We start from the raw sequence: 16,287 nt of genomic DNA on the forward strand, positions 1-16,287 counted from the left end.
TATATTATGCTGCTGTATACTTCTTCTAAAACAAGTTTGGATAAGCAAAACATTTAGAATATATGTTTAGTATTTTTTATATATTTTTCTTTGAATTATACAAGAATTTTCATCAATTGACATCTTTTCAAAATCCCTGGTATTGCATGCTGAATTTTTGTCTACGAACATCTGATGGCATTATAACGGAAGCCGGTAGGTGCCAGGTAGAAAAATATTTTATCTGGCAGCTGCCAGATAATTATCTGGCGGCCGCCACATAAATAACTGGCGGTCGCCAAATAAAGTTAACCAAATAAAGTTAACCTTCTGGCGGCCGCCAGTTATTTATTTGGCGGTCGCCAGAAACTTATCTGGCGGCCGCCAGATAAAATATTTTTTCTACCTGGCACCAACCGGCTTCCGTACATTATAATCTTAAATTAAGAATATCTTGAAAAATTATCAGTAGGTAAGGTACGTTGCGTATGTTCTTAATGGTAACCTAACAAAAAAACTTTATGATAAACGTTATGACTTCAATTTTTCAATCGTCAACTTCCTTTACTTATGTAGCAAACTCTTATAACCTACATATGGGAATTTTATCTCCCAGTTGATTCGATACGAACAATTTCTAAAACGAGGCTAGCTAATAAAAAACAAGTTGATGAAACAACGATATCAACAGTCTCGTTTGAAGTCATCAGTTCACAAGTTTTATGGTCGATACAATGACCATGTCAGCAAATACAACCTATTATTAAGTCAAATGCTGACTGATTTTTTCATACTAATTGTTAGGCCATTATTTACACACTGAATTGTCTCAGATTTTTCCGTGTTTCCCAATCATGACAAAGAGCATACGCCGGGTGTGTGTGACTGGTCGGCAGGGGATGCTCACTCCTCCATGGCACCTGATCCCATCTCTGATGTTTTTGAAGTTCCTTATTTGCTCTGCTCCCGATTTGTATTGTCTAAATGGACTTGAATACTGTTCGTTATTTTACATATTTCATTTATGATTTGTAAGATTAATCACTGTTCGTTATCTTCATCATATATATATATATATATATATATATATATATATATATATATATATATATATATATATATATATATATATATATATATATATATATATATTAATCGTAGGCGAAGTTTTTAATTTTTCGATATTCACATAAATAATCCCTATAGAATGTTGACAAATTAAACATTGTACACCTTGTTATATGTCAAATATTTATTTACATGTCTATTGGCTACTGCAACCGTTGCAAATCTCAAAAACTTTATTTACAATACGAAAACTTTCTCTTACAAAACTACAATTATATAAACAAAACAATGAATAGAAGTTCATTGATCTCAGATTAATTATTTTGTTATAAAATCGCGTAATAATAATTATAATGAGGTATAATAATACTGATTGTACAAATACATGCAGCTTATACGTCATCCATGTTTTGCCTCGGTGGAATATTTCTTTGGACGGTGAGTAAATATTTTTGCATAAAGTCAGTAACAAACCTTATAATAAGTAATAGTGTAACAGTATATATTCAGATAGTAATTACACTATCTGTATATTTCCTTTTGGAAAACACGGGCAATCAGAAGGTAAAAACAGAGACTACATGCACCATCAGGAGTGCATAACACGTGTTACTCCATGTCCTAAATCTGTTCTAATGTGAGAAAAAAAAATACTAAAGAGCTTAGGAGTGTTATTCGATTTCATCAAAAAGAATATTGTTTTTATAACTAATCGAAAGGTTGATTTTTTTTTTATATATTCTTAGAGATTTAAAAGAAGTTTAAGCACAGGTCAGGCACAAGAACAAAATATACATTGTATTTACAAGAAAATATTGCGCTTGAAGGATAATGTAAAATCTCAAGAAAATTGATGAAATTTAACTTAGAAACAAAGACCAAAAAAAAAAAACGATATTACTGAAAATGTTTCTAATGATTATCGAAACCATTTATACCAGTATATCATTACCGAAAGCATTATTAACTTCCGAAGCTCTTCCTGCGTTCCAAGTTAAAACTGTGCATAGGTAAGACAATATTATCTGGTATCCTGTAGGCTTTAATCGGTATCTAATATTTTTTTCAGAAATGAAAGAAAATAAATTTCGGCAAAGATAACTGACTTGTTTTCAAAAATTTCATTGATGTAATGCAACCAACCAATTGGCACGTACATTGAAACATCATGCATTTATTACATGATCAAGTGGGTAAATGGCCGGGTAACGGATCTAATAAGGTATTTACTTTCGCTCGGTCTATATGACAACGCGTGACAGTCAGACACGTGACGACGAATAGGTCAATGACAAGTATTTAAGTTTCACATTGTCAATCCTCTAGAGACTGTCGAAGTTCTAAATAAGTTTATTATCAATATAAAATATTAATTTTACAACAGCAAACTCGAAGGTAACAAACAGTAATCGATCTTAAAACCCAATACAAAAGTCCACAATTGAATGATCGAGTAAATGAAGTGACAAGTAGATGAAAGACAAATCAGTATAAAAACAATAGCAAAACAAAGTTTAAAAGAAAAATAAGTTCATCATTTTAGACAACACATTACAAGCAATTTCAACATGATTTTTGTGGGGAAAAAACACCATTGCCTGGTATTTAAGTGAAATGTGTACACATTATATATGATCATCAGGAAAGAAATAAGTCACTTATAATTGTGGCTGAAGAAAATGGTATATTGGTGCCCTTAAAAGAACAAAGACCTTTAAACTAGATAAGGCATTACTTCCCTTTAATCTAGATAAGCAACATTTCCCTTCAATCTAGACTAGGCATTACTTCTCCTTAATCTAGAAAAGGCATTGCTTCCGTTTAGTCTACATTAGGCATTGCTTCCCTTCAATCTAGATTAGGCATCACATCCCTGTAATCTGTATCAGGCATCACTTCCTTTTAATCAAAATTAGGATTACTTCCCTTTAATCTTGATTAGGCATTACTTCTCTTTAATCTAGAAAAGGCATTACTTCCGTTAAGACTACATTAGGCATTACTTCCCTTCAATCTTGATTAGGCATCACATCCCTTTTATCTGTATCAGGCATTACTTCCTTTTAATCAAAATTAGGCGTCACTTCCCTTTAATCTTGATTAGGCAGTACTTCCCTTTAATCCAGAAAAGTCATTACTTCCCTTTTATGTAGATAAGATATTTCTTCCCCTTAATCTAGATTAGGCATTACCTCCCTTCTGGATTTGGGTATAAATCCTCATATCCAGACGTCTGCATGAAACCAAGCAAGAACAGGAGATCCAAGCACTTGTTACGATCTTCTTCCATTAAGTAATTCAGAGGTTTTGTATATCTTATCAGACTGGATTCACCTTCACACTTCCCATCATATACTATTTTGTTCAAATGATTCTGTGTCATTTCCATATATGTAAAAATGATCTACAATTAAAAAAAGAACCCAACATTCAATATGTATGCTGTTTACTACTTTGACCATATCACTTACATTCTGGTTTTAAATGAATGATTTCCAATCATTTCCATGCAACCCATGATTTTATCAGTCACTTTTACTTTGACTGGGGCCCTCAGATTTGGGAACACGGCATGCTTGAGGAGAAATAAATACTCATTATTTCCCAGTCCACAGTGCTGATGAAGTAAATTTCACTTTTCTTTTGTCGTTTCATGTGGATATCTTTGAAAACTAATTTTCTCTCTAAAATTCCTTGGTTACAGACTCCATAATAACTACAGTTTAAATTATTTTTTGCATTAAAAATCCTATGCACTCTTTTGAGGGACTTTTGATCACATGAAAAACTCATGAAGTCTAGTTCATTTAGAAGATTGTAGATCCATGGTAAGTTATAGTCTAATGTAAGAAAGCATTGTTGAACATGACTAGACTTTCCTGCATGGTCAAATAACTTTTGCACCACCAACTTCACTGTTCGGCCTAACATTTTCTATGAGAGCGATGTGTGTGTGTGTGTGTGTGGGGGGGGGGGGGTTAACATCCATTATGGCAGTAACCAGTAAAAAAAAGGCATTTCATGGAGATAAAACAAGTCTTTTCTTGTTTCAACAAACATTTTTGCTCAATAGCATTCATTTGATAATGCAAAAACTTTCACAAATAGAAGTTTCGATAAATTTACATCTTGAAGCGAGGGGTTGTGCCAAAACCGTAAGTGCTATTGATAAAGATACACATGGATAAAGCATAGGTTTATCTTATTGGTATTATCCACCACACATATGAGATAAATTTTTATTACATGATTAACTTAGTTCAACCCTGGGCCTAAGCCCAAAACCCAGGGGGTATGAAAAACAAAATTTTGGTAGAGTGATCATAATCTTCATTAAAACAGAGTAAACAGTTTGTCTGTTAGATGTGCAGGACCTGCCCTATGGTCCCAAGGGGACAAGGACCTTGAAATTCACAATTTTCTTCCTCTTACCCCTAAAGATATTACACAACAAATTTGGTTGAAATTTAGTATTTTCAGAACTAGAAAAGAATCTAAATATACTTGTTGTTCAAAAGTTTACGAAATTAGCATGATGATGAATGAAAATGGAAAGCAAATGGTCACCTATGTGACTGGGGCAACTAAAAACAATCTATTTTGAATTGAGACCTAACTTATACATTTCAAACAAACACCTTACAATTTATTGATGATAAACTTGACTCAGTTGACAGAAAAGGCCTATGGCTGCATCTATTCGATTTGTTTATTTAAGACATACCTCTGTGCCCTTACAAATGCATCCAACAACCATTGTTGGAGCAAAGGCAGATGATCGCAGTTCTGAAAGTAACTCTCCACCATGCTGTCCAAGTACATTTATGCTAAGTATTCTGTGTATGTAGTTTCCAAATGTCTGATCAGAATCTGATAAATTTCCACCTGAAGTTTTTGTTTTTCTTGACTCAAATTGCCTATTTTCTGGAAATGGCTCATCCTTTTTTGCCTGAATTATAGAATGACAAGAGATAATAAACAGCAAAGTTATTTCAGTAAACTAAAATGTTGTCTCCCCTTTGAAATACAGTAAAACCTCGTTATCTCGAACTCAGTGGGACCAAGAAAAAACTTCGAAATTTCTGTGGATTTGAGATATCCAGGGTAAAATACTTAAAGAATAAGGGGTTGGGACTTCCAAATCACTTCGACATATCCATGGTATTCGAGATATCAGTGTTTGAGATATCGAAGTTCAACTGTAGTTATTTAGAGCCTAGAGGAGATAATGGCACATAACACATCCTTTTATGGTGACAATACACACGCCAGAAATCAAAAGTTTACATTAAAAGATAAGAAAAATATTTCTCATCAATTAAACAAATAATTTAACTCTGAGTTCAAAGTTCAAGGACATATTTGGATCATGAAACACCATCTAATGATGATGCACATAAACCAACATGCAAAATATCATAATTCTAGATTAAAAGAGAACAATGGAGTTCTATTCCAGACAGATAACTTGCCAAGAGAAATACTAGAAATATAACCATTGGAAATGAATGCTCTTCTCAAGGTACCTTTGTATTGCAATATGAAAAAAACTGTACCTTCCATCATTGGTGCAATATAAAAGTAAAATATGACAGGGCTCTCACACCACTTTTTGGGACTGGGGCCGTTCAAATTGGGAAAATCTTTGTCATTTGGGGGAAAAATTGGGAAATCTGGTTCCTTATCAAACCGGAACCAGTTTACGAATATAGGTGGCATGCACTAATTTATACAGTTCAATGCAGAACTAGTTTGTTTCACTTTCACTTTTCAGCCATTAAGTTTCATCAATTAAGATTTAAAAAAAAAATTGCTATAAAAAATTGGGAAATTTACACTTGGCTTTTGGGAAAAAAGGTACCTTTTTTGCATTGGGAATGGGGCCATTCAACGGCCCCAATTATAAAGAATCAAGAGCCCTGTTATGATGAGAGTAGGATTTTTTTTTTCATATACAAAACTGATACCCTCAGTATAGTTGTTGTCCTTTATAGAATGTTACATAGCATTGATTCATTCCATCTATCATCTAACAACTAAGTGAAGTCTCATGATTTCAAGTTCAAACTCTCATATTTGGTAAATTTTTATACATGATCTCTAAATTATGTAGAGTTAAAATGTTACAGAGATTTGTCTGCATGTGGAGTTTTGTTAAGTAATCATTTATGAAATTTTATTAAAAAAAAAATGAGTCAAAGAAAAAAATTATGACACACTTTTCAAAATAAAATTGCCCTCACAATTTTGTATCAGTATACAAAGTTTGATGAAAATATCTTAAAAACATTCTTTAAAGCTAAAACAAAGAAAACTAGGAATAGTGGGGTCAAGGTAATAGGAAAGGCCAAGGTCAAAAACAAAGACAAAGATGTATAGCTTATTAATTTGTATCTTTGTATGAAGTTTGATGAAAATATCTTGAACATTTTCTTTGAAACTAAGATAAAAGCAAAAAAAAAAAGGAATAGTGGAGTCAAGGTCAAAGGAAAGTTCAAAGTCAGAAAATTGTGACACAGTTGAAAAGCTCCGAGCAAAATGTATCAGTGAACAAGTTTCGATGAAAATATCTAAAATAGTTACATTGAAACTGAGCTAAACACAAAATAAGGAATAGTGAGGTCAAAGGTCACAGAAAAGGTCAAGGTAAAAAAAAAAGACAGTTAAAAATGTAATGGCATACAAGTTTTGATTAAAATATCTTGAAATGAGTTAAACACAAAATAGAGAATAGTGAGGTCAATGTCACAGGAAATGTCAAGGTCAGAAATTTATGACACAGTTGAGTAGCTCTCAGCAATCTGTATACAAATTTTATTTTATCAATCTTGATCAGCTACTTTGAAACTGAGCTAAACAAAGTGTGATGGATGAAAAGACAGATGACATGTCATACAGTATATGCCCTGTTCATATTCATGGTGGGGCATTAACAAACAGACAGACTTGAAATTTATACATGTAAAAACATAGGTAATCAAAGATTACGAAGCTCACCTCAATGAATGATATCTTTCAGTACTTGGCAAATCTCACATCATATTTTTTCCTAATTAGTGGGTATCCCAAGATCAATATCCATGCAAGTTTGGTTTATTTAGGACTTATAGTTAATTGGAAATGGACCTGCTCCAAAAACTTTTACTTGTTCACTAATCAAGAAAATGTAGGTCAGTTCCAACATCCTGAAGCAAGACTGGAAGTGTCCATCCCTAGAAGCATCATCCATGCAAGCTTAGTCATAACAGGCCATATAATTATAGAGCTACTCCAAAAAAATATCCTGTTCACTCATCTGGAAAAAAAAGGTCAAATTCAGTATCCAAAGCAAGTCTAGAAGTGTCCATCCCTAGATACATCATCCATGCTAATTTTGTTAAAGTATGGCAAAAATTCACTCATCTGGAAAATGTAGATCAGATCCAGCATCCAAAGCATGTCTGGTAGTGTCCATCCCTAGATGCATCATCCATGCAAGTTTGTTCCAAGTAGGGCTTATAGTAACTTGGGAAAGGACCTGCTCCAAAAACTTTAACCTGGTCACTCATCTGGAAAATGTAGGTCAGATCCAGCATCCGAAGCATGTCTGGTAGTGTCCATCCCTAGATGCATCATCCATGCAAGTTTGGCCCAGGTAAGGCTTATAGTTACTTGGGAATGGACTTGCTCCAAAAACTTTAACCTGGTCACTCATCTGGAAAATGTAAGTCAGATCCAGCATCCGAAACAAGTCTGGTAGTGTCCATCCTAAGATGCAACATCCATGCAAGTTTGGTCCAGGTAAGGCTTATAGTTACTTGGGAATGGACTTGCTCCTAAAACTTTAACCAGGACGCCGAAGCCAACGCCGGGGATATAGCATAAGCTCATCTCAACTTCGTCGAGGTGAGCTAAAAATCAAGTAATCTATTGATCTTGAACAATAAATTTTCAAGGAAACTTGACATGTTTTGTTCTTACCATGCTTCTCAGCAATCCTAACTTACCTCTGTAAGCATCATCAGAACACTGCGCTGAATTGTGTTTAACCATGTGAACCTTATATCTGGAATGCAGGATACTACATGTGAACCAATGATTAACCGTTTCACTTCCTTGTCACCCAATCTACAACATAGGAATGTCATGATAAAAGATGGCCATGGGCCAAAGTGGTCATCTGATTGATCTCATCCTTCTTGACAAATGAATGTAAAATAAAAATCCATGAATGAGGTTTAACCCTAGCCTCAAGGGTCATGGTATCAACAAATTTGATTCTGCACTATAAGAGGATGCTTTGAAAATAACTAAGCATATTGAAACTTTATTTTTGTAAAAAGAATTTTCTCAGAAGAAAGTGGCCTTGAAATTTCTCAAATCATAATTCCCTCACCCAAGGAAACTTTGAAACAAATTTACTACTATTACTTATGACTGAGGAGGAAAAATTAGATGTGCAAGAAAAAGCGTTGATGACCTTCCTCATCCATTGAAATCAGCATGTGAGGATGATGTTGTGAGTTTTGGACTGAATGGTACATGTAGGGGTTTAATAGCAACAATAGGAACTGATAAACTGACTGAGATGTGCATGAAAACTGTGTCTGTAGGATTAACAAGCTCTTAATCATACATGTACTGATGACTGCCAAAAATAATTTGTTATCATAAATGGCTTAGATTATTCCTGAAGATGTTTATTTTTAGAAATACAAAGTACTGATGAGATGCAGTTATAATATTTCAAAAAGACTTGCATGTTTAATAATTTACATATTAATATAAATGTTTATCTGCGTCAACTGCATGTCTATCCTAAGCTGACAACAGGAATGGTAGAATAACAGTTGTTCACAATTGACTGAAAATCAGACCAATGAACATTAACTTAAATAGAAAAATATGCATTCAATATTGAAATGCACAGTAAATATATTTATAATCATTATGATATGTTACATGAAAATATATGTATGTATGAAAGTAAAAGTTATAAGGGACAAAGACGGAAATGTCCTGATGAGTCAACATGTTGCTTTTTAATACTACTTCAATTCCACAAATTCTTAATTATCTCCCCTTGAAAGAGGGCGCTAACTTCCTGTGAACAAACTTAAATCCCCCTCATCCAACTATGCATTGTGGCAAGTTTGGTTGAAATTGGCCCAGTGGTTCTTGAGAAAAAGTTGAAAATGTGAAAAGTTTACAGACTACAGGCAGACACCAGACACTTTTTGATCAGAAAAGCTTGAATTCATGCTTACTATCAGGTCCCTAAATGGTGGATCTAAAAAAAATTTGGTCATCATTTCAAAATTTCAGATTACCATCAACAATATATTTCACTCCTTTAAAAAAAATGCTAGGAGGTTAAATGAACCACTTACAAAATATTGTCATTACATACAACCACTCCTAATTGGTTGTACACAGTTAAAATAACATAAGAGCATACAATGATCTGATCATGGAATTGAAATTAAACAAGAGGCCCAAGGGCCTTGAATCACTCTTCTGATAAACTGTACAACCTATCTCTTCTATTTGAAGCCTCTAAGTATCCAGTATATTTAGATAAACCCTTGAAATTCCAATGCACACTCTGAGCACCCAAGATGATTCTAAGCCAATTAGTACCTGAGAGTTGGTCATGGTGACCTACTTATCACTTGTCATTCTCTGAGGACCCATCAACTAAGTTTGATGATTCTAAGCCAATTAATACCTAAAATATTTTTTTAAATTATAACCATAAAATTTTATAAGTAGGTCAAAGTGACCTACTTTTCAGTTGTTGTACTCCGAGGACCCAATATACATCGACTGACAAAGTTTGATGATTCTAAGCCAATTAGCACCCAAAATATTTAATTAAAGCCATAAATTTTCAAAGTAGGTCACGGTGACCTACTTTTCAGTCAACCTACCCAGAGGACCCAAGATGCATCAACTGACAAATTTTGATGATTCTAAGCCAAATAGTACCCAAAAATATTAAATACAGCCATAAAATTTCAAAAGTAGGTCACTGTGACCTACTTTTCAGTTGTTGTACTCCAAGGACCCAAGATGCATCAACTGTCAAAGTTTGATGATTCTAAGCCAATCATTACCCAAAATATTTAATTAAAGCAATAAATTTTCAAAAAGTAGGTCACGGTGACCTACTTTTCAGTCGACCTACTCCGAAGACTCAAGATGCATCAACTGACAAAGTTTGATGATTCTAAGCCAATAAGTACCTGAAATATTTAATTAAAGCCATAAATTATCAAAAGTAGGTCACATTGACCTACTTTTCAGTTGACCTACTCCAAAGACCCAAGATGCATCAACTGACAAAGTTTGATGAATCTAAGCCAATTAGTACCTGAAATATTTAATTATAGTCATATAAATTGAAAAGAAGGTCACAGTGACCTACTTTTCAGTTGACATTTTTTGAAGACCCAAGATGCATTAACTTACAAAGTTTTATGATCATAGGCCTTAAAATGTCCAAATTATGCCTCCAAAACGCTTTGAAATCAAATGCCTGCAAAGTTCAAAAAGAAGGTCACTGTGACCTACTGTTTAATAAATATGTTTTATGGTCCCAAGATGCATCATCTCACAAGATTTAATGATTCTAAACCTCTCGGTATTCGAATTAATGACCTTAATTGTTTTGAAAAAAATTTAGCAATAAAATTCAAAAAGTAGGTCAAGGTGACCTACTTTTTAGTTGACGTACTTCGAGGACCCAAGATACATCAACTGACAAAGTTTGATGATCATAGGCCTTAAATTGTTCAAAATATGCCTCTAAATCATTTTGAAAAAGAATGGCCGCAAAATTATAAATGTAGGTCACCGTGACCTACTTTTGAGTAAACATGATATGAGGTCCTTAGATGCATCACCTGACAAGATTTGATGATCCTAGTCCTTATAGTAAGCAAAATATCAACATTTTAATAAAATGTAATTTTTTGTCAACTTTGAAGTGACCTTGAGACCACGCCCTTTGCCCCAGGGTGATGCCTTCAACAATTTTAATCTACAACATATCCTCATCCTTTTGTGTAAGGTTGGTGATAATCTGCCCAGTGGTTCTTGAGAAGAAGACTTTATAGCAACCAGTACTTTTGTTTCTATTTTCCTAATTATCTCCCCTTGTTTAAGGGTCACAACCCTAGTTTTAGTACAAAAGGGAGCCCTTGGGCCAAGGATACCCTGTGACAAATTTGACAATAATTGGCCAAGGGGTTCTTGAGTTATGGCCCATATTCTAAAAGGTTTACTCACACCTCACAAATGGCCATAGCAGTAGCTCTTTGAGCCTTTGGCTCAGAAGAGCTAATGAAATGCAATGAGTTTGATTGATGTGTTCATAAGGCTGTCACCTATAGAGGACTTTCATATTTACAACAGTTAGTTCCCTTTACAGGGACAATCTATGGTCAACTGGTGTATTAGGCACTGTTTTCCCTCTATAACATTACCAAATTTATGGGACAATGTTTTACAATTTTAAGTGGTTAATTATAGAAACCACACTGAATGTACAATACATACATATGCTGGATGATCTTTAATCAGAAAAGCTTATTTGAGCTTCTGGCTCAGGTGAGTTAGTTGAAGGACAGAAGCTAGAGACTAAGTGATCACTTTGTGTTGTATTTCTTATTTTATGTCTGACATAAAACTGAAATATTTATTACATGGTACGTACTCTGGTTCCAAGAAAAAAATTTTGGAGAACACCATGAACAGTTCTTTTAAGCAAGCTTCTCTATCTGGTTTTGCTAACCAACTCTCAGTCATGCTCGAGTTCATTTTATCTAGGAATTTTTTGTAGTAGTTGAGGAAACTTCGCACGTTGTGAGACCAAGCAAAGAATAACCTGTAACAAAGGAAAAAAGGAATTTCTGATGAATAAAAATTCCATTAAAAATATTTTCATGTTTTCCTATATATGAACATATAAATATGCTGTTAGAAATATGTGTATGTATGTACTACTGTTTCAAGTCTTTTATAGACTACCATTTAGTAATAAAAGTCTCATGAGCAACAAGGTTCACTTAAGGACAGACGATACGTTCCTCAATAATATATAATTTTTTCCAAGATTTTGTCATTAAAGTATTGCTACTTTAACATGTTTACTCACAAAAAAATTGAGGTACCTTACCAGGCATTTGTGCAAGATACCAGAGGTAGTTTTTCTTATATAATCCTTTGGGGGGGAAAATTAATTTACCAATATCAATTTTTTTAGTGTTTGGACTTTTTAAAGACGTTTAGAAACTGGTTTAGAAATCAGAAGGTAGTTAAAATTTTGAATATTTTTCATACATTATGAAGATATACAAAACAGATATTTGAGGAACGTATCGTCTGACCTTAAATCTAACAGAATAATGAATTTAATAAACATGGACACCTTATTGTTGTCTAAGCTAAGTTCTAAATTTGAACAAATAATCCTATAAAGCAATTGAAAACTTGCATGTAATTAATTACAGGTATTAACCCTTGCTGCTACTTGGTGCCTATATGTACAATGTACATAAATGTAGGCATAGTAATGTTTTCTGCAATCCCCATATATTTGGGGCATCCGTGTGAGCTAGCTGCCTTAAAGAATCAACATGTTTCATACTTTATTCTGAATAGGTCCATCACATGTATTTTGAATAAATTCCAAAGTTCTTCTAAATTTATAAATTGTAACATCCCTTGAAACTCTATGTTGACTAGAAATATGTCCAAAGGACATGAATGCCCACCTAAGGTACATTTGTATAGCAACATGTTAAGAAATGTACCCTCCTTCTTTGGTCTGAGATTGATTCATCCCATTTATTATTTATCGATTAAAATAATTAAATCTCATTGTTTCAAGTTCATACTCTCATATTTAGCAAACTCTTACATATGATCTCTCAAGTATGATTGCTCTTACAGAGATTTTTCCATGTATGGCATTTTATCAAGTAATCTTTTATGAAATTGTATATAAGATGGAACTAAGAGCAAAATGAGGAAAAAGGTAAAATTCAAGGTGATCATGGTCATAGGGAAGGTCAAGGTCCAAAATTTTTTTGTACTTACCAATTTGTATAAGTATACAAGTCTGATTGGAAATAACTTGAATAAGATGAAGAAATAGTCAGGTCAAGGTCATTAAAAAGGAAAAAAAAAAAAATAGATACAGTTTAATAATATATTAATCACCAATATATATCTTATAATATGAAGTGTGATTAAAAAATCTAAGGAAGTGAAGTTCAGGGGCATGGACAGGTCAAAATCATAAGGGAGGTCAAGGTCAGAAAATTATGTGATATCAGACAAATTGCATAGTAAATTAAAGATCATTAGAAGTAAACTACAGGATATATTAAGTTACTTTCTTCAATCATCAACCATCGAAAAGAAATCACTGAACTGCTCTAGCAGCCACCTGTTTTCAGAGGCCAATTTTTCTGAATCTTACTCTCTGATTTTTTTTTTTATAATTACTTAATTTTAATTTCTTTCAGCAGCTATTTGCCACTTTTTTTTGAGGGGGGGGGGATAAGCTATAAGATCCTGTATTAACGTAGAACCTACGTCGTGTGATGTCATAGTTAAGTGAACGAATGCAAGACTGTCTCAGCTATTGAAAATACACATTATTAGTGAATGATATGCAACTATTTTGAAGGAATGCAAAGTTGCTAAGAAATCTTCAGTCAACTTTTAAATAGTACAATATCTTGATATTCGTCTTAGTCTTAAATCTATCAAAGATTGTGTTTATAATGTTTGTAATGTCTATTATGAAATGTATTCATTTTTATAATTATTTCTTAATTATTAATTTGGATTTTTAGTGGTTTGTGTATAATAATAACATTTCGATAAAATACTAATTTTTTTAAAAAGAGATTTTCATTTTTTGATAAATATTCATATTGTAAATCTGAAAGTAACACCAAAACATTCATTTAATCACGAAATCCTGTGTAAGTGCAAAAAGGTCAACATGACAAGTATTGATAAAAAAAATCTCTCTCATTAGTTTGCAGGGAAAGGAATATATTTTAATCATTTTTCGTAATCATTTGGGTATGTTCTTCATCATTTTAAGGATTGTAAACAGGGCACTGTCACAAAGACTTTTGGTAAATATTTACAAATTTAGGGTTGTAGATGGACTAAAAAATTCTTTGAAATATATTGAGCGCATTTGCCTATATTTATTGAAATGTGGATTTAATCTTTTAATGTCAATTGATGGAAAACGAATTCAATTTTTAATAATATTTCTAACTATTCTTTAGTTAATACAGTCTATAAACTAAGAGTGCAATGATAAACCTTTTGACGGTATATCGCGGTATATTTTTCCATGGTTCAATTCACGATACACTAAACTGATACCGTGGTTTGGTTCAATCGGTCCAGAATTATCCGAACCGTCCATTTTGTTTCCTTGTTTACAATTTCAAAATGGCTTCCGTGCAAAACGTGAGGTCGACATAACGCATTAACGGCAGTTAAACTCATCTCCAGCATCTTACAGACCTCAGATTTAACACGGAGAAGGACTATGTGATTAAAAGTTATAGATGTTAAGACAAATGATAAACCCTTTAGATCTAAACATATTCTTTGGTAATACACGATATCTCATGACGTGTGTATTTCAATGAAAATTCGCTGTCTTGTTGACTAAAATGTGTTAATACGAGAAATATGACAACTGGATTTCTACATAAATAAAAGAATAAAATGTCTTCCTTTTTCATTCCAAATTAAAAGGAAGATTATTAGGAAAGGTCCCCGTAGTTCCCTGTAAATGTTCATCACTGGTTTAGAATATTGTCAAAACTCAAAGATCTACCTATCAATCTATTTCAAGTTAACAAAATAATATTTTATTTATTATCAAAAATATGAACACTTGATATAACCCTGTCAAGTTTAAAAAAAATATGATGACAAACTTGAAAGACTTTTTAACCTTGTCATGTATCGTGATACGTATTGTATCATGAACTGAATACCGCGATACGTATCGTATCGTGAGGTTAGTGTATCGTTGCACCCCTACTATAAACAAAGGTGTTTGAAGAAGTATTTTTGTGATTCACAATCACTATATTTTACTTATGACCATACTCATTTTCTACTTATACCCCTAAAAATGACTGAAAATTATAGTTGCAGTGAATAATAATCATTCTAAATTGCACGGCTGCACTACATTTAATGACAAGGAAACATGCCATGTATTTTTAACTGATTAATAAGCAACTTGTGCTAATTACTCATTTTGAAAAGTTTGAAAATCCTGTGACAAAGACTTTTCTACATCTACCTAAGTGTTAATTACAGGATCATGGGTCAGGATGAAGTCTTTGGCAACCTCTCCAAGTGATGCAGTAAATGAGTATGACCTTAACTACACAGTTAAAATTGTAAAAATATACTTACGCTTTGTTTCGCCATTCTTTGCCAAGATATTCCTCCTCTTTTATTAATATATCATTGATAAATGCATCAAAATCATTCAGAATTTTACGTGCCTTTGTCATAGAATCGGATATTATATCCAAACTTTTCAGTGTTTCTTTTTCTGGTACTTCCAGAGAAAAAATAAGGCCTCTCTTGCATAACATTTTAAGGATAGAAAGAAAATCTGGCATTTTCTTATCACACACCTCCCGCGCTCTTGATTGAATTTTGGCACTGAATTCTTCAATACTTATTGGATTGTTGTCATATGTTATTCCGTATTCTACCAACGTTTTCGTGGTCCACTTTGAAATAACATGACGGTCGGCATGAAGGTGCGATTTTTTGGGTCTTGCACGATAGTTCGTTGCTGTATCGCTTGAACTCGAAGAATCATGAACGGATGACATTTGCCTTTTTCTTTTAAATTTGGGAGGCTTAAATCGCTCTTCTTCTGTTGATGCCATTGTGAAAGTGAAACAATTTGGTATCCCGTGCCCGATCGCTCACAAAAGAACGACGTGCTGCGATGAACTGATGAAGTGAAAGCCAAACTTACTTTGACACTTTCATGTAGTCCCACCCTAAAACGGGATCCACTTTTTAAAGCAATTAATGAAATATGAAGATAGCGAACAGTATTCAGTCTCGAAAGTCAAATGAAACGATACAAATTTGGAGCAGAGTAAACACAGATCTCAAAATTTAGAGGTGGGATCAGGTGCCATGGTGGAGTGAGCATCCCCTGCCGACCGGTGTCGCATAATA

General features: G+C 33.4%; 1 protein-coding gene across 1 annotated transcript; it reads right to left on the reverse strand.

Moving 5' to 3' along the window:
• Window positions 1–1,824: 1,824 nt before the first annotated feature.
• Window positions 1,825–15,986, reverse strand: LOC133181549 (uncharacterized). Its single transcript, XM_061316035.1, has 6 exons — window positions 15,499–15,986; window positions 11,744–11,914; window positions 8,034–8,154; window positions 4,772–4,996; window positions 3,240–3,451; window positions 1,825–3,007 (listed from the first exon to the last, which is right to left on the reverse strand). The coding sequence occupies exons 1-6, from the start codon at window positions 15,984–15,986 to the stop codon at window positions 2,986–2,988; spliced, it is 1,239 nt and encodes a 412-aa protein (XP_061172019.1). The 3' UTR covers window positions 1,825–2,985.
• Window positions 15,987–16,287: the final 301 nt, after the last annotated feature.

This window comes from Saccostrea echinata, unplaced genomic scaffold (assembly GCF_033153115.1).
Source record: "Saccostrea echinata isolate AGI-Se365-2 ecotype Australia unplaced genomic scaffold, CSIRO_AGI_Sech_v1 ptg000009l, whole genome shotgun sequence".
NCBI lineage: Eukaryota > Metazoa > Mollusca > Bivalvia > Ostreida > Ostreidae > Saccostrea > Saccostrea echinata.